Consider the following 24500-nt stretch of genomic DNA (forward strand, 5'->3'; position numbering starts at 1 on the left):
TGGGTGGGATTGATTCAGAACCCTGATCCGGTGCGCAGTCCTGTTTTAACCAGGTCTAAATATGTCTTCTCTGTAACTGTGATGAAGCACAAACAACAGGCATTTAGGGAAACTAAGAAATCTCACAACCAGACCCAATTAGGTTTGTCTTACAAAGTTAACAGGAGTTGATGGGCATGGTTCATTCATCTATGTCCAAAGGAATCATGTCCGCAATTACAAGAAGTGAATGTCTATATCAGAAGCAAATTCACATTTACTCACCATCTTCGTATTTGTTTTAACATCTCTGATCATGAGTTTGTAAATGTGTGTGTATGTGTTACACACACACAAATATTAAACATTTTAATCTGTACATCTCCTAAGAAGCTCCATGAGGAATCGAATGTGACCAGTGAACAAACAAGCCCCTATAGATCCCAAAACTAATACAAGAATAAAAAATTGCTTGCCTGGTCCTATGGACACCAATTTAATCCTTTTACAATGTTTAATTTCCCTTTTAATAAGAAAGTTAATTAGAGGAGTATTCCAGCAAACAGAGGGATTTTGAGTTAACATTGCAAAGCATTTTAAATCAGCTGGACACCAAATTCTTAGGAGTACATCCTGTCTTCTTGGATGTTTTTTTATCTGTCTTGGTCTGCATAGAAAAAAATTTGCAGTGTAACTAAGGAGAGGAAAGATATTTCTGGGTTTTATTTCCTGAAGCTATTTCTGGATTGATTTAAATTAAATTCTGCTTGGACTGTCTCTTCATATCGACTTTGCTTATTTATCCTTTCCCCTCAATTCAAGGAAAGAAAATGCTTCTATTTTCATTTCAGTTCTTCCCATTGACTCAGCACAGTTTCCAGGGAAAAAGCCACATTAGTCTATTGTACTATAGTTAAAGCAGCAGTCTTGTTTAGTTAAAGATTAACTTTTGCAAAATAGACCCCATTTGGTCAGATGTATGGCATAATTACCCCCAAAGTGGTGGGAAAGTGCACATATTTGACCATCTTTTTTGGAAGGAGCGGAAATTTTCCTGGGATCCGAATCGGAAGGAAATAAAATTCAGACAAAGCAGGCAAAACAGTGATAACTTCTTGACAATGGCCCTTAGGTATGAAAGATGCATTCTTGCATTGGTGAGCTGATGAATATGCATGGTGCAAGTTTTGATCTCGTTTCTTGACGTTCAAAATGAATTCTGTGAAATTCCATAAACAATGCTCCCCAAAGCAGCGTAACAAACTTAATCAAAAGAGACTATCTGGCCTACTAGACTTCTTTGAGTGATTTTGACTTCATTCTCAAACTGTACTCGCCAGTTCTTGATTCTGATTCATTGCAGCGTAATGACTGTTAGAATGCACTTGGATTTGGTTCACTTTCTTCTGTTTCTCCCTCAGTGATCATCTCTCTTCCATGCAGTTCATAAAAAAGAATTGGGTTTTTTTTAACCCAGTTGTCAAAAAGTACAGTTAGATGGATCTTTGATCAACTGTACACTCTTTTTTTAGATTTTTATCCTGCCCTTTTTCTTTATATACTGTACAACCTGACAATGGACATACCTAAATACTCCTTCCTGTTCCTATTTTCTCCCTAACAACCCTTTGAGGTGAATTGGGTTGAGAAAGAGGGACTGGCGCTAAGTCCCCCTGCCAACATTCATGTCTAAGACAGGTCTAGAATTCACTGACTCCTGGTTTCTAGGCCAGCACTGTTCTCCCTATATGTCTATGGAAATTCTCAGTAAATCCAGGTCATGGTTGTCCAAAGATGCTTTTTCAATTTCCTTGTTTTTCTTTGAAGACGTTTCTTCAACTCTGACTGAAGAAGCTTCGTGGAGAGAAGCGAAACATCTTCAAAGGAAAAGAAGAAAGTCCAGTTTGGCTGTGAAAGTTGAACCATAAGAAAGGCTGAGCGCAAAAGAATTGAGGCCTTTGAACTATGGTGCTGGAGAAGGCTCCTGCGAGTCCCCTGGACTGCAAGGCGCTCAAACCGGTCAGTCCTAGAGGAGATCAACCCTGACTGCTCTTTAGAAGGCCAGATCCTGAAGTTGAAACTCAAGTACTTTGGCCACCTAATGAGAAGGAAGGACTCACTGGAGAAGAGCCTAATGCTGGGAAAGATTGAGGGCAATAGAAGAAGGGGACAACAGAGAATGAGGTGGCTGGATGGAGTAACTGAAGCAGTAGGCGTGAGCTTACTCCAGAAGATGGTAGAGGACAGGAAGCCTGGAGGAACGTTGTCCATGGGGTCACGATGTGTTGGACACGACTTCACAACTAACAACAACAATGTATATGCTGCCCCATCATTTATTTATTTAAGAAAATTTATAGGACCACCCAACTTACTCTCAGAGATTCTGGGCAGCTTAAGAATAAAAACCCAATATAAAAAAGCAATAACCCCTCCTCCTACCCTCCTGACAACAGCAATCATCATACAGATATTTTGCGAAGAAGTACAGATAGCTCTCGACTTACAACTACAGTTGAGCCCAAAATTTCTGTTGCTAAGTGAAATATTTGCTAAGTGAATTTTTGCCCCATTTTACAACCTTTCTTGCCACAGTTGTTAAGTGAATCATGGCAGCCCCATTGACTTTGCTTGTCAGAAGGTTGCAAAAGGTGATCACATGTCCTTGGGACATAGCAAAGGTCATAAACAGGAACCAGTTGCCATTATCTGAATTTTGATCACATGATCATGGGGACGCTGCAACAGTCATAAGTGTGAAAAACAATCTTAAGTCACTTGCTGTTTTAACTTTGAACAGTCACTAGATAAACTATATTGTAAGTCGAGGATACTGTACTGAATTCAATAGGACTGCTTCTAAAGAATGTTTTTTAAGATTGATTATTTTACTATTTATATTTCAATTACATGTTTTTCAACCTCTCTGCTTTAATATTCTTTGCCATATTTAATGACTTTCTGCCAACTGCATTCCATAACTAAGAAACCTTAGTTAATTATTAAGTGAATTAGTTATGTTTATATCATGGAAAATCATTTTTGCTATGGCTACAGGTAAAAAGGTAGAACAGGGTTGAATGGCATTCAATATATGTATATGTATTTTTAAAGTATACTGTTGCAGCTTGTATTTAAGTTTTAATTTGCTGACCTGTTTTCTTTCTTTTGAAAGCCTAAGAATTGGGAATATCTTTTTCCTGTTTTTGATCATTAGAATACCATCCTTAATTATACTGAATACCACTGGATTGACAGAAGAAGAAAGGGCTGAAATCCAAACATTCGTGATAGTAAATGACTCTTTGTATTTTTCCAAACTGCTAATCCTCAAACTACTTTCTAGAAGTGCTACTAGGGCAAAGGATCACAGGAGACTTTGTGAAAAAAAGTGTGAAACAGATCCCATTTACACCTGCTGCAATCTGTACCGTGCAACAGGCCTCATTAACAATTTGCTTTACTATTATTCCGGTGCTCCACAATATTATCTATGGATCAGACTCTCTAATCCAATGCCCTCTTGATGCTGCATTACAAGGTCAGGAAAAAAAGACATCGGACTTTGATTTCTTCTGTAGCCATGAAGCTCATTGGGTGAATTTGGAATTGTTGCACACACCAGTTCTTCTCACTGCACCAAGCCATAGTTAATCGACAGGGCTTGCACATCACAGTACATTGTAAATTATGATTTGCAGCCACCATGGTTTGCAAGGTTTACATAGCACCAAGTCCAAACTGAACAAATCTCTTTGTGACTTAGTGTGATGGGTAAATCTAGTCACTCTCTGTAAGACTATACTACCTATACATCAGAAGGACAGGACAAATATAGATAATTAGTATAATTTACGTGCTAGTTATTAATGCATTTTGGGGGGAAGGTAGAGAAATTTGTTGTGGATGTGTTGATTCAATCTAAAACTAACTACAGGCAAGAAGGGAGCATTCTTAGTTGAGGAAGTGGTGTTCTAGATAGAGACTTCATCCTTCCCAACCATTTATTTCCAGTTTCCAGCAAAAGAGTTCATTGCAGATAATGAGTTTGTTTAATGATCGTGGTGTTCACTTTACAGCAGTGGTTCTCAACCTGTGGGTCGGGACCCCATTTGGGGTCGAACGACCATTTCACGGGGGTCGCCAAACCATGCTGTCCGCCATTTTTTCCCCTTTTCCCTAGCTGTCCTACTCCCTCTTATTGGTGGCCACACCCACTTGGGGGTCACCACAACATGGGGAACTGTATTATGGGGTCACGGCATTAGAAAGGTTGAGAACCACTGCTTTACAGTCACAATGGTTGCTTAACAACTGCCGTAAAAAATGTAAGACAAGTCGGTCATGTGGGTGTCTTGCCTTTATGACTGTCATGACATCCAACACAAATTCCAGGCTCCCTTATGATTGTAAGTCAAGGACCATCTGTATAAACAATTTTATCCTTTAACCTTTAACTTATTTATGCCATCAGAGTGTCAACAATTTCTAGTTTATATTGTATAAATACCACTGTATACTCAGCTGTGGTGGTTTTTGCCCTTCAAGTCTCTGCAGTTTTCTTGGGGCTTTTTTGGGGGGGGGAATGGTTTGCCATTAATGTCCCCAATTAATATCTGTATTTTATAATGTATTATTCTCATCTTATAATGCAATCAAACAATTACTTGAAAAAAATCAGGCAAGTTAGGGTTGCTTGCCAGTCTACAGTTTAGTATCAGTAGCTGGGAATACCCTAGAGCAGTCTAGATTAGCTTGACAGCTAAGACCATATCCGGAAAAAGCAGGCCTCAATTCCATACATTTTTATTACATGCACAGGATATATCCAGGCTCGTCTGCTGTATCCCTTATGATATAGTATTGCCTTTAATCTTCAGCTAGTTCAAAATGCAGGCGCCCGAATGCTTTTATAGATTGGGAATTTTTTTTCCTTGCATCAGATAAATTATTAACCCACTTATTTTCAGACTTAATTCCCTGTGTAGTCTGGAACCAGGATATATGAAACTCTGAATAGTCCATATTTAATTAGTTTCACTTATTAAATATGTGCAGCCATAGACTACTATTCATTAATGTGATTAAATTTTAAAATGCAATGGAAACAAAAGACTGATTGGGAAAATAGCCCTATCGTTAATTTCCATATGATTTAAATAAAGCTTTGGGGCTACTGGTATCATTAGGGCTATTTTCTGTGATATCATCTCATTAAAATCAGGTACAAGAAAGCTTTATTTTTTCTTCATCCAAACTGAAGTTGATAGCACACCTGTTCACAGTTCATTTTCACAGTCTGATAAATGCAATGTGCAATTTAAAGGATAATTGGGGAAATCCTCAATCTAAGAATGTTTAGCCCAAGGGCAAAACCTTGCTAATATCTACTCCCTGTCTCAATTTAATGCCTAATTTGCAGTCTTCAGGTGTGAATGCTTGCAAGATTGCTTAAGTTATATTAATTTAATACTTAGCTTGTTTACAGTCCTGTTTCAATGTTATACCGACCAAGGCAAGAACCTAGCTGACACCATAAGATTCTTATTTCTCTTCATGGCCATAATTATGTATCAACTCTCACAGCTCCTTAGATTAGTTGGCGTTGAGAGTGAATCGGTGGTGGGATTCAAATATGTGAACAACCGGTTCTCTGTATAGATGCTGCTTCCGGGAGTCCATTCTGGGCCTGGGCAACAAAAAATTAGTACCGGTTCTGCCAAAGTGGTGCGAACCGGCTGAATCCCACCACTGGAGTGAATGCTTATTTTGATTATGTGCCATCGACCACATAGAAAGATTTTCTTCATGATCTGTCCTTAACCTGTTTCTTCAGGTCTTTCAGTAATATACCTTCTGGTATCTCCTATGTGACTGAGTCCATCCTCCTTGGTGCTGATCATCCTCTTCTTCTCTTTTCCACCATTAGAGCTTTCTTTGGAGGAATACTTATCTAACAATTCATACAAATTTCCCACCGGTTTGTCTCCAACCACATTGATTTCCAAACTCAGTTTAAGTTAATAGCCACAGAGATATTTGAAACCCTGAACCATCCAGGCCTCCCCACAAAAACCTAAATAGAACCTAAAATTGTATTCTAGGGCAAAATTATAATTACCATCTATTCTGTTTATGCTGAAAAATTCACTGCGTTAAGTGGAGCTTATGCTAAAAAAAAAATGGTGCCTGGACTATTTCATGACAACCGAGTTATCAAATTCTAAACCTAGCATAATATATTAAACTCCTTATGTGTCAATTGTTGTGCAGGTAGTCCTCAATTTACGACCACAACTGACCCAAGAATTATGTTGCTGAGAAATTTGTTAAATGAATTTTACCCCATTTTACAACTTTTCTTGCTACATTTGTTAAGGGAATCATTGCAGTTGTTAAATTAGTAACACTGTTGTTAAGTGAATCTGATTTCCTCATTGACTTTGATGATCAGAAGATTGCAAAAGGGGATAATGTGACTCTGGGACACTGCAACAGTCATAAATGTGACTCAGTTGTCAAGCCTCCGAATGTAAATCGCGTGACCATGGAAATGCTACAACAGTCATAAGTGTGAAAAACGGTCATAATACATAAGAAATGGACACCTGGCTGTTGTGTCCCCTCCCACTGTCTCCTGCTAGTATAAAATTATGTTGCGTTTTTAGATTTACAGAAGGAGGCACCAGGGCAGAAAAATCTTTTGTAGAATTTACAAAATTATAAACTTTTTTATTAAGAATGTTATGCAAAATATTATTACAATTATCCAGAGATGTATTACTTTGAATTGCATGCTTTCTGGTCTCTGGAACATTCTTCTGCTTCAGTAGTTTCTCGTTAGCAAATGTTTTTTTTTCCCCTTGAATAATTTTAACCTCATTTATATAGATTACTACACCATAGTGCTGAAGAAAGAAGCAACAGAGAATCAGAACTACCTAACAGCAAGTTACAGAAATCTCTACATGCTACTTTGGGCATTTAGCTGGAACAAGGTATTCACTGATGCGTAAGAGGAATGAGGTCACACATCTGGCCCATGGATCTTCAGCCTCTAGCTCAAGGGTTTCCAATCTTGGCAACTTTAAGACTTGTGGACTTCAACTCCCAGAATTCCCCAGCCAGCTTTACTGGCTGAGGAATTCTGGGAGTTGAAGTCCACAAGTCTTAAAGTTGTCAAGGTTGAAGACCCCTGCTCTAGCTTGTCGTGATGAATAAGGCATCAAGCTGTGTTCTTCATCCATTTGCTTGAGTGTGAGGAGTGCTTTCTGCATGGCAAACACAGCTTCAAGATGTGCCCAGTGGCACAGAGTTCTGCTTGTGTTCTGTTCAAGTTTCAGGCCTGACTGTTCAGTGCGCAACACAATAAAGGACTGAGGGTGGGCAGGCAAGTCTGGGTATGGCCAATTGTGCAGCTGCCTTAGGCATAAGCGAACAGCCTTTTGAGACTGAATGTATTGAAGAAGATTTGTACAATAAAAGATATACATGGACACTTGCTTTGTCCTTCAACCTATCTACACCAAATGGAACAACTATTCCTTTAGTCTCTATGGTGCAATTACTAGAGTTTTTTGTAGTAGTAAGAAGGAATTGTAGCTCTGGGCTATGGTAAGCAGTTCCAATATTTCAGAACAACAGAACAGAATAACAGAGTTGGAAGGGACCTTGGAGGTCTTCTAGTCCAACCCCTTGCTCCGGCAGGAAGCCCTATACCATTTCAGACCAATCCTTCTTAGAAACTTCCAGTGTTGAAGAATTCACAAGTTGTTCCAGTAATTAACTATTCTAACAGTCAGGAAATTTCTCCTTAGTTCTAGGTTGCTCCTCTCCTTAGTTTCCAACTATTGCTTCTTCTCCTGCCTTCTGGTGCTTTGGAGAATAGGTTGACCCCCTCTTCTTTGTGGCAACAACTTAGACATTGGAACACTGTTATCATCATCTCTAGTCCTTCTTTTCATTAAACTAGACATATCCAATTCCAGCAACCTTTCTTCATATGTTTTAGCCTCCAGTTCTCTCATCATCTTTGTTGCTCTTCTCCACACTCTTTCTAGAATCTCAATATTTTTTTTTAAATAGTGGCGACCAAAACTGGATGCAGTCTTCCAAATGTGGTCTATAAAGTGGTATAAACACTTCATGTGATCTTGATTCTATTCTGTTAATGCAGCCTAGGACTGGTAAAGTAAAGGATAAGTAAAATACTCCTGTCTGTGGATGATTACCAGTAGTTACATTCCCACTTTAGTGCCTCCCCGGGTGGTTTGACTGAAGAGATGGCTATTGGCCATGCTGACTACGACACTCAGCCCTTAGCATCAAGTGTGCGGTGGATGCCAAGACAGGAAAATTTGCTCTGTGTCAGGATCCCCAAACGCACCAGTTCATCAACCCCTTCATGAAGTTTCAGATTATTTATCAACTCCCAAATATTTATTATATGCAAATAATTTAACAATTTACACACAACACACACACACATACACACATGTAGGATCTTGTGGCAATAGCCATGTTCTCTTTGGAAGGGAGCACACTAAATCCTGGCTGAGTTCAGCATCTGAGAACTTTGAAACTGGCTAAATCAAAGCTTCAGCCCATGTAAAATCTGAGCAGTTGACTCCTCTTCTGTGAATCAGCCTCTTTAGTGAGAGATGAATGTGGGTGGGAAGCCAGGAAATAACAATATTTCCTGTTTATCAGGTGGAATAATAAGTAATAATCTATTTGCAATGGAAACAATAACTGCATAGAGAGAACTGACCTTCACACAAATTGTTCATTTACATTTTAGAGAGACAGAGAATACATCTTGAACTGAAATCTGTATCTGCCAACTCATTTCTCTTCTTAACACCCACTTAAAAAAAGAATTTAAAAAGGGAGATGTGGGGTTTTTTTAAAAAAAATAAATAAAACGGTCCACACAGAGGCAATCTGACTGCAGCTGAAGATTTGTGTTATTATACTTTCGTTATCCTGGAAGGCAATTGTTTGCTTGTTTGTTTCCATGCTTTTCTTTTTTGGGGGAAAGCATTGAGAATATTAACTGTGCTCGATAATAACATGCACCAGAATATAAATTTAGTTAAGCTTTTCTCACTCCACCCTCAACTTATTGAAGTTAGCTTTTCTCCTGAATGAATCATATGTTGACTCATTTGGCTGACTAACTGCTTTGACCATTGTCAGTGCCTGTCTTGAAGCAAAAATCCATTATTTTCGTTCTCTTGGCTTAGGATTCAATTTTTTATAATAACATTTCCACAGCAGTGCTGCATATTATAAAAGGTAATCAAGGATGACTGATTAATAACAAGCTGCTTGAAAGAAGGATGTACCTTGGGAGCAATAGTCATAACAACACAAAAACTTTGTTTAATATTTAAAAGCTTTCTTTTAATTTTTTTAAAAAATATTTTAAATATTTAAAAGCCTTAAAACACATTATAATATTCATTTCCATTGCTCACTAATCCAAATAGATATCTGATAATTATGTGTTCATTTCCTACAAGCAATAAAATCAATCTTTTAGATTCCAGGAATGAATCTGCTAGGAATTCACATGTAAATTATCAGAATTGCTCAGGACTAAAATACAAATGTAGTACTTTTCATGTTCAATCCACAGGTGATACTAATATGGTTTGGTCCTTGCTATTCTATTTTAATAGGGTACATATTTTGGACTTTGCACAAGCCTAGCCTCTTTTCTAGTTATTAACACAGCCATATTTTTTAAAGCCTTGGCATAAACCAGTTAATGAACTGACTTGTTCAGAAGCCTGAAAAAAGGAGGACGAGTCCATTGCAATCCTGTATGAATCTATTGGTCTTCCTGCCTTGAGGAAGAAAAAACTATTGGTCTAGTGGTTAAGGCTAGAAAGCAAGAAACTGTGAGTTCAAGTCCTGTCTTAGCCATGAAAGTCAGCTGGATGGCCATGGACCAATCACATTTTCTCAGCCCAATTTGGCATTGTGATGTGTTGGAAAGATGGTTGGGGGGACTGAAATCTCACATCTTCTAGTTGAATATATTCCTTGTTTCTTTTCTTTGTCCTGACCTGTCCTGTCCTGATGATCTAGCATGAAATAGATCCATTTGCCTGTTGGTAAATCATTATATCTCAAATTCAAATTGACTGTTGTTCATAAACAGGTAACTTGTAGATTTTCACCACTGTTAAATAGATTCCAGAGTCAATGCACATCCCTACACATTGCCTGGAACTTTATTTAATCATGGTGAAAGCTGAGAAAAAATCGTAGTTGAGTTTCAATGACCTGGAGGTTGTCTGTTCTTCGCTTTGTGCTACATTCAGGATGCCAGTTGGGCTCCAGGTTCTCTTACTCAGAATGTAGCTAGGGCATCTACCAGACTCAGTCTCTTGCCTTTGGCATGGCACCTGCCTTAATACCATCAGGCAGTCCCTAGCATTCCAGAGCAGAAATGGAAACTAAAAGCTGGAGGTAAAATCAGTCCAAACTAGTTGCCGAGACAGACAGCTCAGCACCAAAACAAGCAGCAAAGGAGTTGCAGAATGTTCAGGGCAGCAGCATTACAAATACAGGCTTTTTTGCCACATAAATATTGATCTCTTGATTCTTCGTCTCTTCCAGGAGATCAAGAGATTGGTGTTCCCTTGGCAAAAACAACCCTGGATACCCAGTTATCTGTTATTTCCATAATCCATGGATAAGTATTGACTCTACTGTCTGGTGTAACATAAGGAACATGGCAGACAAAGATTGGGGAATTCCTAAAGTTACCTAGCTCAGGGCATCCACAACAAGGTGATAAAAAGAAAGCCAAGATGGCAGTTACAACAGAGATTTCTGGGTGGAGAAAATGGCAGACTGACCTATCTGCAAATAGTTGAGATGATCCTGAGACAAAGACCTCTGAACAGGAGGCAAGTCCAGGCCAGCAGATCTTTTTCAGACAAGAAGAGTCTACTAGATCACCCACCTGTGTTCTAGAAGATAATTCCTCATGAGGAGACCTGCAGACCTGAAAGGACCCTGTGGATGACTCATGAGTAGAGTAGGAGAGAAATACCAAGCTCACAGCCTCGAGTTGTTTAAGGACACTAAATTCACCCATATCTCTACTTTCTATTGCACATTTTGAATGCAATAATAAAGCTATAGAGATCTTCCAAGCAGCAGAGCATTTAAACTGCCTGGTAAGTGATCCTCCAACCTGGATTAAAGTTACAAGTAAAGAAACAGCTATAAGGATTTTAAAAATAATTAAAAACAAAAGCTTACCAAGAGTTTGAACTAAGAAAGTTTAAAGTAAACTAACAGGACAGTTGAATTTGCAACAGAATTTATTTTAAAGTGCATTGGAATTAATTAAATAAATAATACACATCTCCATGGCAACAAGAACTGTTTAGGCTTGGTTAGCTTCATCATACAAAAAGGTAAGGGAAAGTAGTGAAAGATCATCTGACTATAGAACTATGGAATACCAAATAGGACTAAACAGTTCAGGATATAGAGAAAGGGATGGGTGGGAAAATATTCTCCTTTAATTTTATATACAAATTATTTTAAGAACTAACATTTGAGTGAAACCTGAACTGTTTTTACTGGGACTTATAGATAACCAATTAGACTTATGAAAGATTGTTTTTATATATATATATAACTGCAGTGAGACTATTGTATGCAAAAAAATAGAAAATACTGAAATACCTACAATGGAAGAATAGATTGTAGAGATGATGCAACTCAAAAAAGGACAAATTTGACCTGTCTAATCAGTATCTTTTAGGAGTGACCATGCCACTGGGCCTGTTGAGACCTGTAGTTCAGCACGTAAATTCCCCAATGTTGGCCTTTTTCCAAATTTGGTTAAATAAAGTATTCTTATTTATTGCAGTGGCTTGTAGTCCATTTACTTTAAAAATAAGGTGCTACGTATTGGCATTGTAAACAAAAGGCATTGTAGGAAGAGAGCTGTTAGTTTATGGCAGCCAAAATTCAGAAGGAATCTGGTGGCATATTTTCAGAATAACACATTTTATTAAAAGACACAAAATTTTGTGAACAGCAACTCATTTCACCAGACTCCTGTTTTGTTTGCGCTAAAGGAATAAATAATGTTTCTTTATTTTAATCAAAATAGAAGTGCTAAAACTCCTGTGAGTGCACCCTTAAATATACTTTAAGCATTTCATATTTTAGGAAAGGCTTTAGAATACAGAATAAATGATGACTTGTTTTTTTTTTTAAAAATATGTTATTAGTAACACACTCCTTTTGCATAAAAATAATCTAAGCAGCTAGCAATGACAACATCCACATAAGAGAAGAAATAACACTGCACAAGCATATAAAAATCTGATGACAGCTGACAAAAGGGTGTCAGCCCAGTTTTTTGAAAAGCAATTAAATTAAAATATATACTAAGAGTCTGAACGGCAGGGGAAAAAAAAAAAAGCAAATCATCCCACAAAGCCAAGCATGCTTTTAAAACACAACTTGCCTTCCAACAGCACTTCCTTGTTCCCCATCTCTAGTTTCTTATTTATTGCATTCCTTCTTACCATATATATAGAAGGTATTGTCACCCATAACATACCATGCAATGTATATTCTTTCCTGCTGAAGAGATCTCGCTCTTCAATGTTATTTCAGCAGCATGAAGGCAGCCTAAATGCTGTTTCTGATGATGATAATAAAAAAAAGATTAGGCTAGAGCCAGGAAAGTGTCACCATGGAAAACAAGCTTATTACCAAGATAATTACCAATGCAGAGAATAAGCGCCCAAACCCAGCAAGCTGGTACATGGCTATTAAATCTCATTAGCATGTTTGTATTGGATGCATTTCTGTGTCAGTGCTGTTTAGCATAGTGCTACTTCTGTTCAGATGTCTGCAAGAGACAGCCCCGCCTCAGTGTCGTCAAAAATCTCCATCCCCTAACAGAACCTGTTACCCTGTTCAAGGGGTCAGTGATTTAAGCCTTCCCTGCCCTCCAGAGATACTTTAAACTAATTCCTCTGCCCAGCCAACTCACACCCGTCTTCTGTTCTGGTTTTGCAGTTGCTTTCTTACTGCTAGTAATGTATAAAGAAAAGGTGAGCCGAGTCAACGTCAAAGTTTTTCTGTCAATAACTTTCTGCCTCACTAACCTTGTAAGGCAAGCCATCCGAAGTCGCCTTGCAGCGAGATGAGCAGCAAATAAATTTAATAAACACACCAACCTTGTGCTTTATTCTTTCTGCTGGGTTGGGAGAAGTGTGCCAAGTAGACAAGGCTTTGAAATCTGTCTTTAGTGAAGGTCACAGTGATTCTAGCTTTAAGTACAGTAATTATCTTGCTAGACCAGTGGTTCTCAACCTGTGGGTCAGGACCCCATTTGGGGTCGAACGACCATTTCACGGGGGTCGCCAAACAATGCAGTCCGCCATTTTTTCCCCTTTTCCTTAGCTGTGCTACTCCCTTTTATTTCTATTGGCTTTTGAAAGCCAATAGAATAGACTCTCTTGAATAGAGTCTAATTCTATTGGCTTTCAAAAGCCAATAGGAATTGTCCAGGCTGTCTCTGCCCTGCTGAGCCCGCCAAAAGTCCCATTCTGCAAACGGTGCTGCACCAGTTGAGTAGTCCTCGACTTACGACCGGTTGGGGGTCGCGGCATTAAAAAGGTTGAGAACCACTGTGCTAGACCGTGGCTACATTTTCTATTTACTGCTCCTTCCATAATCTCATTTATTTATTTATTTATTTATTTGTCTGTTTGTTTTTTTCACATATGCATAGTCACACTGCTTTCTGAGAATTTTTCAAAGGGTTGCATTACAGTTTTGTTTAAAAAAATTTTTTTATAATCTTTGGTAAGATGTTGGGTTCCCTGAAGCAGGCAAACTATTCCGTATTTTATTCTTTAGTGGCTCTTTGAGTTATAATTCTGAGCCGCCTGTAAGGAATGACTTTTTGCAAATCCCTTTATCCTTTATCTTTCTTATCAATTAGTTTTGAAGAATTGGAAGCAAAGTAAGTTTAATACTTAAGGTGTTACAGTAGGACTGAATTGTATCAGGTTTAAGCCTGCATAAAAGCTCACTAGGCATGAATTACTTTGGACAGGCCATCCTTTTCAATAACAGCATTGCAGCCAGTGTGTTCGGACTACTTTATGCCACCTGGATTTCAAGTGACAAGCAATAGTCCAAATTGTTCATCTGCTTCTTTAGTGAGAAAACAATTCCATCCAGATTTAGACATCTATTCAGTTCCTGGACATACAAGATTACAAACCACAGGGCGTTCATCTTGCCAAGCTTGTTTGGCTATTGTCCAAACCATTACAGCATCCATAACCTAATGCAGCATTTATATTCATCTGACAAAAGACAGGGAGAAATAGCTAGACATCCTGAGCTTATTGATGAAATCCTGTCTCAGTCTTCAAATGTCTTCATCCAGCACCTGCAAATAGCTATAAAACCAGGGTATCAGAATGGGTTGCTATGGGATAGCCACAGCCCAGCAATCCCAGAGCCAAGCAGAAACTTTTTAAACTCATGTCTAGTGGGAGGAGCAGAAGACTAATTCCTTACTCTGGTCCAAGAGTAACTTGCAGCCTTGTGCAGATAGATTGAGGCAATGCCACAATTGTATGTATATTGATTTCTTTGTCGCCCTTGGATCAAACTTGACTCCTGATGGGGAGTCCATGCAGATTTCTTTGCAGCATTTTCAGAAGCCGCTTGCCCTTACCGTCTTCCCAGGGCTGAGAGAAAAATGACAGGTCATCCTGCTGACTTTGTTCCTGAGGCAAAATGAGAACACGGATCTCCCTGCTCCTATTCCAGTGCCTTAACAACCAGACTAATTTGGTGTACCAAACTGTTTACTCAGAAGTGAGCCCCAGTGAGTTTCGGAAGCTGACTCCCAGCTAGATGGATCCATGTCTGCAGAACCCTTGTTGCCCATTATAGAAAATTGTAATGGCTCCTTCAAAATAGTAGTGAGTTGCTTACTCTTTTAGTGAAGAAGCTCCATTTTTCTTCTTCTTTGCAGTAAAGCTGACAAGCAATCTTTTCTTAAGCTCTATCATATGGTAACTTAATACCCGGTTCTCAGTTTTAACAAGGATGGGGAACACTTATTTCCAATTCAGGACTGAGAATCAAAACCAGAAAATGAACACATCAAGATATATTAGTTGCTTCCTCCCATAATCAGTTCCTTCCAACTGATGAAGAAAATCTATCTTCTTTCTTGTGAACAGATTACTTTCTAATTTTATGGGGAAAGACTTTTTTCCAGAGCTATGCATCTCAACTTTGAAGAGCTGCCATTTCCAATTTATCCAGTGCCTTGAATAGAGCAGAGGGCAAAATTTCTGTTGCTTCCTCTTGAAGGAATGGAGGCAGCTTGCTGGCAACTCTTCCTCCAAGAAATTATATAAGAAAGGGTCCAACACATGACAGGGGGCTGACAGCTTTTTATCACTTCTGTCTGCTTTTCACGCTGACAGGAGTATAAAGAAAGGCCGACTTAAAAGAAGCCTGAGAACAGAGGAATGGTGCCCAAAGGTCTGTCAAGAGTCATAGTTATTACCAGGGCACAGCAGGGGAAGCTTCTTCATGAAAAATAACAGGAAAATTGGCCTCTTATCACATTGTGTGGAATTCAGTACCTGCTTGGGATGTTTTTCTCAGTATTTACACACACACCCCTGTACACTTTGCATAAGTTAGGATCAACTTTGAGAACTTCCATTCGGCTAGTAAACATGGGGCTCTATTTTACAATTGAGAACTGCTCATTTTACCCTTTCCTGTGTTCTTCTGCGTTCTCCACATCCAGAAAAATGGATGCTACAACACTTACAAATGATACAGGTCTTTTATAGTACGCTTCTTGCTCCAAAAGGGTACAAAGGAGAGGTGTTCAACAGAACTCACAGTCTACTATGATCTTAGCTTTGCAATTGGTCTTCCTTTTTAGAAAAATTAGAAGTGTGAAAATTACCTAGAACTGAATGCCATCTCCCCCTTGTGTAATTGGTAATCCAAGGTCTTCCTTAGTTCAGAATGATTGAAAGAGATTGAAAGAAAGATGGATTGATGGACAAAACATTCAGCTTTCAAATTGTTCATATTCTCTGAATTCATCAGTTAGTCATAAGCAACCTACTTAGTCTCAACCTGAAAGCCCACCAATCTACAAAAGCAAAATCAATAATATAGTAAAGATGGCAGCATTACCAGATGTACAGTGTTTTGAAAATTGGGACACCTAGTTTTCTCTAATGTCTAGTCAGGGCTATACTTCATGTATATAATACGATGCATTATTTCCTCTTCATAGAAATGTCAGCCCCATGTTTAATTCCCAAATGGTTCTAATATTAAAGAGAATAACAGTCAATTTATTCTGACCTCAGCATGAGACCTTGGCCAGATGGTTAAGTGAATCTAAGGAACCTCTCCAGAATACCATTTTCCTGCCTTGATATTTTTCATGCAGCACAAATGGTACTCCTTTCTTCCTCTATCTCTCAGTTATTCTTCTCAGTAATTTTGCGATGTAGATTAGGTTAAGAAATAAAATGAAGATCACCCAATGAACTTTACAGCAGAATAGGACTACAAATCTGAGTATGATCCTAGTCAAATATTCGAATCAGTATACAATACTGTACTTCATTTCTTATTTGTGTTCTAGAGATTTTATAGCAATCATGGCAGTAATAACATTATAATTTTTAAGATTACTGCAATAGAAGGAAGAAAATTTGTACAAACCTCAGTACAGGATTTTGCAACTTTTCTGTGGTAAGGCCAAAAGGTTAATAATAAAGGCAAAAACGCTACAAAATCAGATGGCAATCTCAAACCCATGTGAAAAATTGCTGAATTCTTATCACAGGTGGTAAAGTTTTGAAATTGTTGCCATTATTTTAATTTTGATATATTTGCCATTTAGGAATGTCACGTTTACTGAATTATTATTGTGTGCTAATTTATTGAAGTCATTGCCAAAATACCACTTCATTAGAACATTTTGGATTGACCTCATTTGTTTTTGTTTTTAATTTCCCCATAAGTTTGGAGTCAAAATTAATTACCCAGCTTTGATGTGAATTATGATATCACCAGTACTTTCATATCTGCAATGTCAGTCTGGAATTCTTTTTCAGTTTTGTTGCTCATTGGTTCCAGCATAAAACAAATCAGTAGATCTCAGAAATTACAGCTCAGATTTTGCTCAGAAGGTAAGGTATCCAATACTTGTTTGATTTTATGGACAAGGTGTTTTTTTTGTTGTTGTTCTTGTTGTTCAAATAAATGTAATATAGCTTGACTTCCCCAGTTCCCCCTTAGCAGAAGGTTCAGAACAATGCTATAGGAACCACACAATTAGCCTATTTATTAAAAAGTACTGTATAAATACCATTCAGTGGCTACAAAAACAAAGTAAATTTGCATAGGATTTTGCATTTAGGATAATAGGCAATCAAGAGTTCTCTGCATCTATAATTGGCAAGATATAGGGGAGCAAACATTCTAGAGCAGCCAGCAAACAAACTGCAATTTAAAAAAAAAAACATTATTCCAAGCATGTTTCCAGCTATAATTCTGATTGTCTCTGTTGGATTTTGTGAAATGAACCTCTGAGTAGACACATGAAAATTGGCACTTTGATCATCAACTTCTTAGCATGTGTTTTTCCCAAATCCATACAAGTTGGTCCCATAATTCCTGCAACTTATCTGGAGAACACCATGATGGAGAAAGCTTTGTGGCAGTTGCCACCTAGTAGATCATAATGGTGTTTCTTTGTGCTTTTGCAAACTGCTTATTTGTTTGCTTGTTTATTTGTGATAATCACCAAAGCTTATTTTTTTAAGCCAATAAGTAACAACACCTTGCTTATCTTGATTGATTTCAAAAAGCTAAGATAATTTTCACCAGATTGGTGCTAAATGGGAGACTACTGGGAAGTTCTGAGCTACAGGCTAGACTAGGAATTGGAAAAAAAAAAATATCCCAGAAGGAAAAAGAAATGACAAAGCACTTCCATCTTTTTTTTTTTTTTTCAAGAAACTATAGAGATGTGCCCAACATCTCACCAGGGGTGAAGCTTAGTTCAATGCAGATTTTTTTTACTTTTCCTTCAATTTTTTCCTTGTGTGTATGTGTGTGTGTATTTATGGTGGCTGCAAGTATGGTATAGTTTCACAGAAACGAACCCCATTCATTATAACAATATAGAATAGTACATTGGAAAGTGTTGGGATCCATTTACTGATTGGCTAGATAATCCATGAATTACAGTTTTCTTATTCTCATTAATTAAATCTGCAACAAGAAGTCTCTGGATTCACAGCTTGATAGAAACTCAGAACTGTAGTAGGGACTGTAATTAGCAATCTAGTTTTGATAATAAAAGAAGTAGTGTTTGAGAAGAAGATGGAAGAATAAAGCTGTATAATTATGATTGAGGATTATATGGAGCAGGCCTGCTCATCTGGCACAATTTTCTCCATTCAAACTGAAGAAGGGAGGAATGATTTTGTTTTACCGATTCAACAAATACAAGGGAATGAATGCATAGGATTACAGCTACTTGTTTATATTCAGGTTTTTAAGGAAAGCTGTTTAATAGCTATATTAAAAGCTATTGAATTCTATATAAGGATAGAGATTCTTGGTTTACCCAGTACCTTAAAAACCTAGGTAAGGTGTTATAATCTGGCCAGACCATCTGCAAGAAAAGTAGCTAAAAGAAGCAGCTGTCTCATTATTACGAATGTTTGATAGAGGGTTGCTATGTTTTGAGAAAGGCAAGTGAACCAAGCTATTTCTTTGACATAAATTTTTAATGTTAAGACTCTGCATTGATTTTACCAATGCTGAAAAAAAAATTGTACTCTGAATCAGCCATTCTCCAGGCATTCAGGTGAAAGATTAAGTAGCTACAAACTGTAACAATTTTGTACATGAACTTTCAACTAAATTTATACAATGGTATTATGTCAAGCATGGGATAGATGGTCTTCCACCCCTGGAAGGATTTGTTTGTCTGCCATAACCAGTTGTGGAGAAAAAAAAATTACAGTACTTTTGATATCCAAAAGTAGCCTTAGGGCAGGGGTGTCAAACATGCAACATCATATGATGTTTCGCGACGTATCGTGACTTTTTTGCCATTGCCGGCAATGGGGTGGGTGCGGTTTTGCTGTGATGCATCCAACCCGTGGGCCAGCAGTTTGACACCCCTGCTTTAGGGGGTTGACTTCAAAATAATTCCAGTGATTAAATGCTAACCATCCTTTAGCACAAGCCACTTATAATAATATCTCTTTTGTTTTTCATAGGCATAATGGGGAAGCAGAACAGCAAACTGGCTCCTGAAGTGATGGAAGATCTGGTGAAGAGCACGGAATTTAATGAACATGAACTCAAGCAGTGGTACAAAGGATTTCTAAAAGATTGCCCTACTGGAAGACTGAACTTAGAGGAATTTCAGCAGCTTTATGTTAAGGTGAGCTCACAGTTTGTGGCATGTCATACCTCATTGATAACATGGGTCAAGACTAATTAATTGTATCATTTGTAGCCAAGCTACTTAGAGTGGTTTTTTGACAGCAGCATAATCAGTGACAAAACATGTCATCTCTGCTATTGGCTGCCTTCTCCTCCTCCTCCTCCTCCTCCTCCTCCTCCTCCTCCTCCTCCTCCTTCATTTTACAATAAATACATGGAGAATATCCCATTCAAGAGTACTAATTTAGACCTTTTAGAAAGTGGGGAGGCCACCCAGCACATGCTAGATCACTTCCTTCTACTCAACATAAAAGCATGTCAAAGAGTTTTAATAAACAATGGAATGACAGCACAATTTTTTATATTCTTTCCTCCCTTCTGTCTCATGTTGTTTTGCTGGAAAACATTTTGTAAATGTGTGTGTAGAGCGTGCATATTTTTTAGGCTTATATGCTGCTTCAGTGGTAATTGGTTCTAAACAACATATGTGCTCTAATTATCAACAAAATCCTTTGTCATTAATATATGTGTTGATGAACAGACTGTACTTTTTATTTTTATTTATTAAATTTATTTATTTATTAAATTTATTCACTATACACCTTGCTGTCACGCTGGGCAGCTTACAATCTGGTAAACCAATATTATAAAAGGTTAAATAACTAAGTAGGGAGTAAACGGTTTTCAAAATAATTGTTTAATTCAGGTTAAATAAATTGATTTTGCCTTTGGGGTAAATTATTTTTATATGGAAAACTTTTCATAAATTAGCATAAACTGTTTCAAAGGAGAGGAGATAATGAGAGCACAAGCTTGCCGGCGAAGAAGACCAATAAAGATGAAAACTGAAGACTTGAGAAAGATACAATGAAGGATGACAACCTAAAATTGAATGAATCTATTTATAATTTATTTGTACAAGCAAAAAAACTTAGTATCCCTTGCTGGTCAACGTTTACTTAAATGTTTTATTATCCTTATGTCTTTCCTTGCTCCTTTCACTCCTTTCCTATTTATCTCGTCAGATGTGCTGTTAAATACACACACACACAAATAAAAGCAATGTTAATTGAAACTGCACGTCATACAAAATAACAGAAGATTGAACTGATCTCTGTAAACCTCCACAGATGCACTCAAAATAGATTTGTTATTTTCCAAATCTCTGTCCCACCATATATGTGACAATCTGGAGGCTGTTTATTGTACCAGTTCTTGATTTACTTCTCTTAGTTCACTGGGGATTTCCAGTGGCTGAGGACCACCACTTTTAGCAATGAAAATTACTTCATTAACAGTGTCTTCAAGGTTAACATGGATTCCATAGATATATAGCCAAATAGGCAAAGATCCTGAAAACTTGATAGAAGAGTTGAGAATCAAGTTAACCCAGAAGCAAACTTCAATCCAAATAGAGGATACCCTTAGGCAGATTAATATCAGCTGAGTTTAGATGGGCACTAAGACTCTGTAACCACAGCAATGCCCACAACTCGCTATAACTGGAATCTGAAAGTGAGCAGGAGCCCAATATTTTCCATAAGAAATATTTCAAATATAGTGTACTGTATACAACACAGTTTCAAATCCATTCATCGGGGGTATGTCATAATTTTATTTCTAATTTTGACTGGTTAAAACTGAATTTGGGGAAGTGACACCTCGATTAATATACTAGATATCAATCGAGATATCTAGATACAGTTCCGTTTTATGCTACATGATTGAGCAGTGTTTCAACTATAATTATTGCAATACCATGGAGCATGAGAATTGACATTGTTCCTGGATTGCCTGAAGTTTTTAAAATGAAAGTTGGATATGAAAAACTGATCATGGTAAAGACTTCCAGGTTCAGCTTATTCGTTTGTCGCCAAGGCTAATGCATTTATTGCAAGTAAGTTTACTGTGCGAGTATGGTTTACTAGATGCTAACAAATGATAGCTGGCTTTCTCATAGATCTCCCTGTAGAAATATGCAAGAACAGGGCAGAGTAACTATACTGGATCACTAATAACAGCAAGAGAAGGAATAAGAAAACCACATTGTGCTTCATGGATTCACTTTGTAGCGCAGTAGTGAAATACACACTATATACAATTGCAAAGTCTTTGAGATTTACTGTCATCACTGACAATTTTCTGAAACTGGTCTGATCAACTCTGTATTACAGTCATGGACCAGCGTAAAACTAGTCTGCTATTACATATATTAAAAATCACATTCTTAACATTTAAAACTTGGAGAGAGGTCAGTTTGGCTGCATTCTGCTTTGTCATTTTGTATGGTCTAATATAAAATATAACAATATTTTATATTATTTAAGCTGGTGCCTTACTCTAACCACACTGGTTTATTGAAAAGGCAAGTTCTTATGAAAGGGCACGGTTTTTTCCCTGGCTGTAGATGTCATGCTTAATCACTTCCACTAACTATTTTGTTATTATGCTTTTGTGGAGTTACGTTTGATTCTGATTCAATTTTTCTACGACTTATGGATGATAAACCTACACATTTATAATGAAGCTTATTTTTATGAGCAAATCTATTTTTCAGATGCAGGCGTTCTTCATTAAACTAAATCTGGTATTCTGTATGTTAACAAATTCCAGAGGGCTTGTCTGTTGAATAGAGATGGAAGGGTTCTGTGGCTCCCTAAAGACTAAACTGATTGCAATGCAAGCTGATCAGTTGGGCTCTAATCCATGAAAGCTTTTAACAAATTTGTTTGTCTTTATGCAGCCCCAAGACTGTTGTTTATGTTACAGCTACCCCTCCAGAAGACTACCTATAATAAAATCAATTTGATTATATTTCATTGTATGAGAGAACATATAATGGATGATGAAAGCATAGGAGCAATTTTTCCCCAACATGCTACAAAACTACACACACACACAGACACACACACACACACACACACACACACACAGAGAGAGAGAGAGAGAGAGAGAGAGAGAGAGAGAGAGAGAGAGAGAGGGAGAGAGAGAGATGTTCTGTGCAAGACTGAGATTGGAGCAGAGGTTTGCAATGAAGGCCTCTGTAACAACATCAGCCAGCTTGGACAAAATGAAATTAAATTCTCTTTTTGATTGTCTAAATTACAAGCATAATTACAAAATAAGATTCTAGCTTTTCAATATCTCTGAAAACCACAAAGAAACTAGAGTTGATTGTCATTTTTTTCAACTTCTAGCTACATTTCCTTGACTCTCAGAACTAGAAATCTAAACTTGTAGCATTTGTGGAAAAGAAATGTAAAAAGATTCAGAAAGCCATTTCCCCAAGTTTGATAATATAGAAGATAAGTAGTTAGTGGGTGCAAGTATTTCATAAAAGGAAAATGAAATACTTCTCTCAAGGTATCCTTAGGCAAAGAATTGGTAATTTTGAATTTGTAAGTTATACCGGCTTCCCTTTTTGTCTCTCCAGAGTCTCTTCTGCACTAGTTTTTGATGGACAACTAAAAACAAGTATCTTATAGACTTGTTTCTTTCACTGTTGTTTAGTCTTAATCGATTGCACTGAGGCTCTTCTCTCAATATATTGATATAATTTAAATTGATGTTTCATAATTCACTCTGTAGTGAGCTGCCCATATTGTGTTTTTTTTTAAAAAAAAACACTATCAGATTACTTCTGATTTTTGTCTATCATAGACTAACATGGCTCTCCAATGGTATGATGATTATGGAAAGCAAAGGAAAAAAAACATCTTTTCAAATGAGCACATTTTCTCTATTTTTATGTAATATTTATTAAAGAAAAATATTTTTAAAAGTTAAGAGGTACAGAAAATTATAAAATATAGAAAAGTGGAAAATATATTTTTTAAAAAGGGAAGAAAGATAGAAGAAAAAGTGAACAACAGGATAAATCCAGAAAGAAACAAAAGAAAAAAAGAAATATTTAAAGAAGCAACTTCCCATCTTCTTTGCAGCAGTTACATAGTTAATACTGTTTCCACCCTCTTAGATTATGTAATACAGTTTCCATCTTCCTATGTATAGCCATTTTTAATCAGTAAATTCATAAATCACCAGTTCATATTTATCAAATTTCAGCAAAAAGTCCATAAAAGGTTTCCAGTTTTTTTTATGAAAGTACTTAGTCCAAGCTACTTTCTTAATCAAGCAAGTCAATTTAGCTATTTCTACAAGTTCTGCCATCTTCATGATCTACCCTTCCATTGTGGGTATTTCTGGATTTTTCATCTTGGTGCTGCATTTTAGTTTTATAATGAAATTTATCTCTAGCCTTGTGAAGAATAAAAAGGGGAAAAGAAGAAAGAACAGACTGAAACGTATGTCAGACATAACCCAAGTGAAGCAATTTCAGATGCTGTCAAGGATTAAGCATATGCTTAATTTTCCTACTGAAATCAGTGTGACAACACGTGCTTTATTTTTTGTTGTAACGGAGTTCAAAGTATCACAACATTACCACAGCATTGTTTTCTTTATGAAATTATTGAATATGCCTAATACTCATTAAAAAGGATAGAGACATCTTTTTAGAGCCTACCGCTGCACTGGCAAGGCAACATTTTGTCCTGTTTTTATGTAGCTTCCTCTAACACTTCTGTTTTCTCTCTCAAGAACCGCCTACTCACATGAAAAGAGTGTGTTGTGCCAAATACTTCCTCGCATAGTAGGCAACAGCAGTTGCTTATAACCTTGTGGGTTTGTCAGGAGCCAGGAAAGTCTTGCTTCGTGCCACACTTGCTCAACCATTATCTTATTTCCAAAAAACGTGGCTATACTTCACATACAGTAGCTTGGAGAACGTCTTACAAAATAAAATTAAAAGAGAGATAGATCAGTGCAGTGATTTGTTTGGAAATGCATACCTGCCCAGAAGAATAAGTCGAAAATAAGCTGAGGTTGACAGAAAGCTTTTTTGTGGCTGTCCCTCCCTTGTGGAACACCCTCTCTCCAGCAGTTCAACAGAGGCCATTTTTTAGCCAAGTGGAAGGCTGTTACGGCCTCGGTACCTC

At 37.4% G+C, this 24500-nt stretch overlaps 1 protein-coding gene across 3 annotated transcripts in view; it reads left to right on the forward strand.

Annotated features, from left to right (window-relative positions):
• The window catches only part of VSNL1 (visinin like 1), a 111631-nt gene that overhangs the window by 43114 nt on the left and 44017 nt on the right, over positions 1-24500 (forward strand). For all 3 annotated transcript variants that reach the window (XM_039369321.1, XM_039369322.1, XM_039369320.1), the window contains exon 2: positions 19335-19501. In XM_039369321.1, the coding sequence (XP_039225255.1) occupies positions 19335-19501 (167 nt within the window). The remainder of the gene's footprint in view (positions 1-19334; positions 19502-24500) is intronic.

This window comes from Crotalus tigris, unplaced genomic scaffold, assembly GCF_016545835.1.
Source record: "Crotalus tigris isolate CLP2741 ecotype Arizona unplaced genomic scaffold, ASM1654583v1 scf7180000021046.533783, whole genome shotgun sequence".
Taxonomy (NCBI): domain Eukaryota; kingdom Metazoa; phylum Chordata; class Lepidosauria; order Squamata; family Viperidae; genus Crotalus; species Crotalus tigris.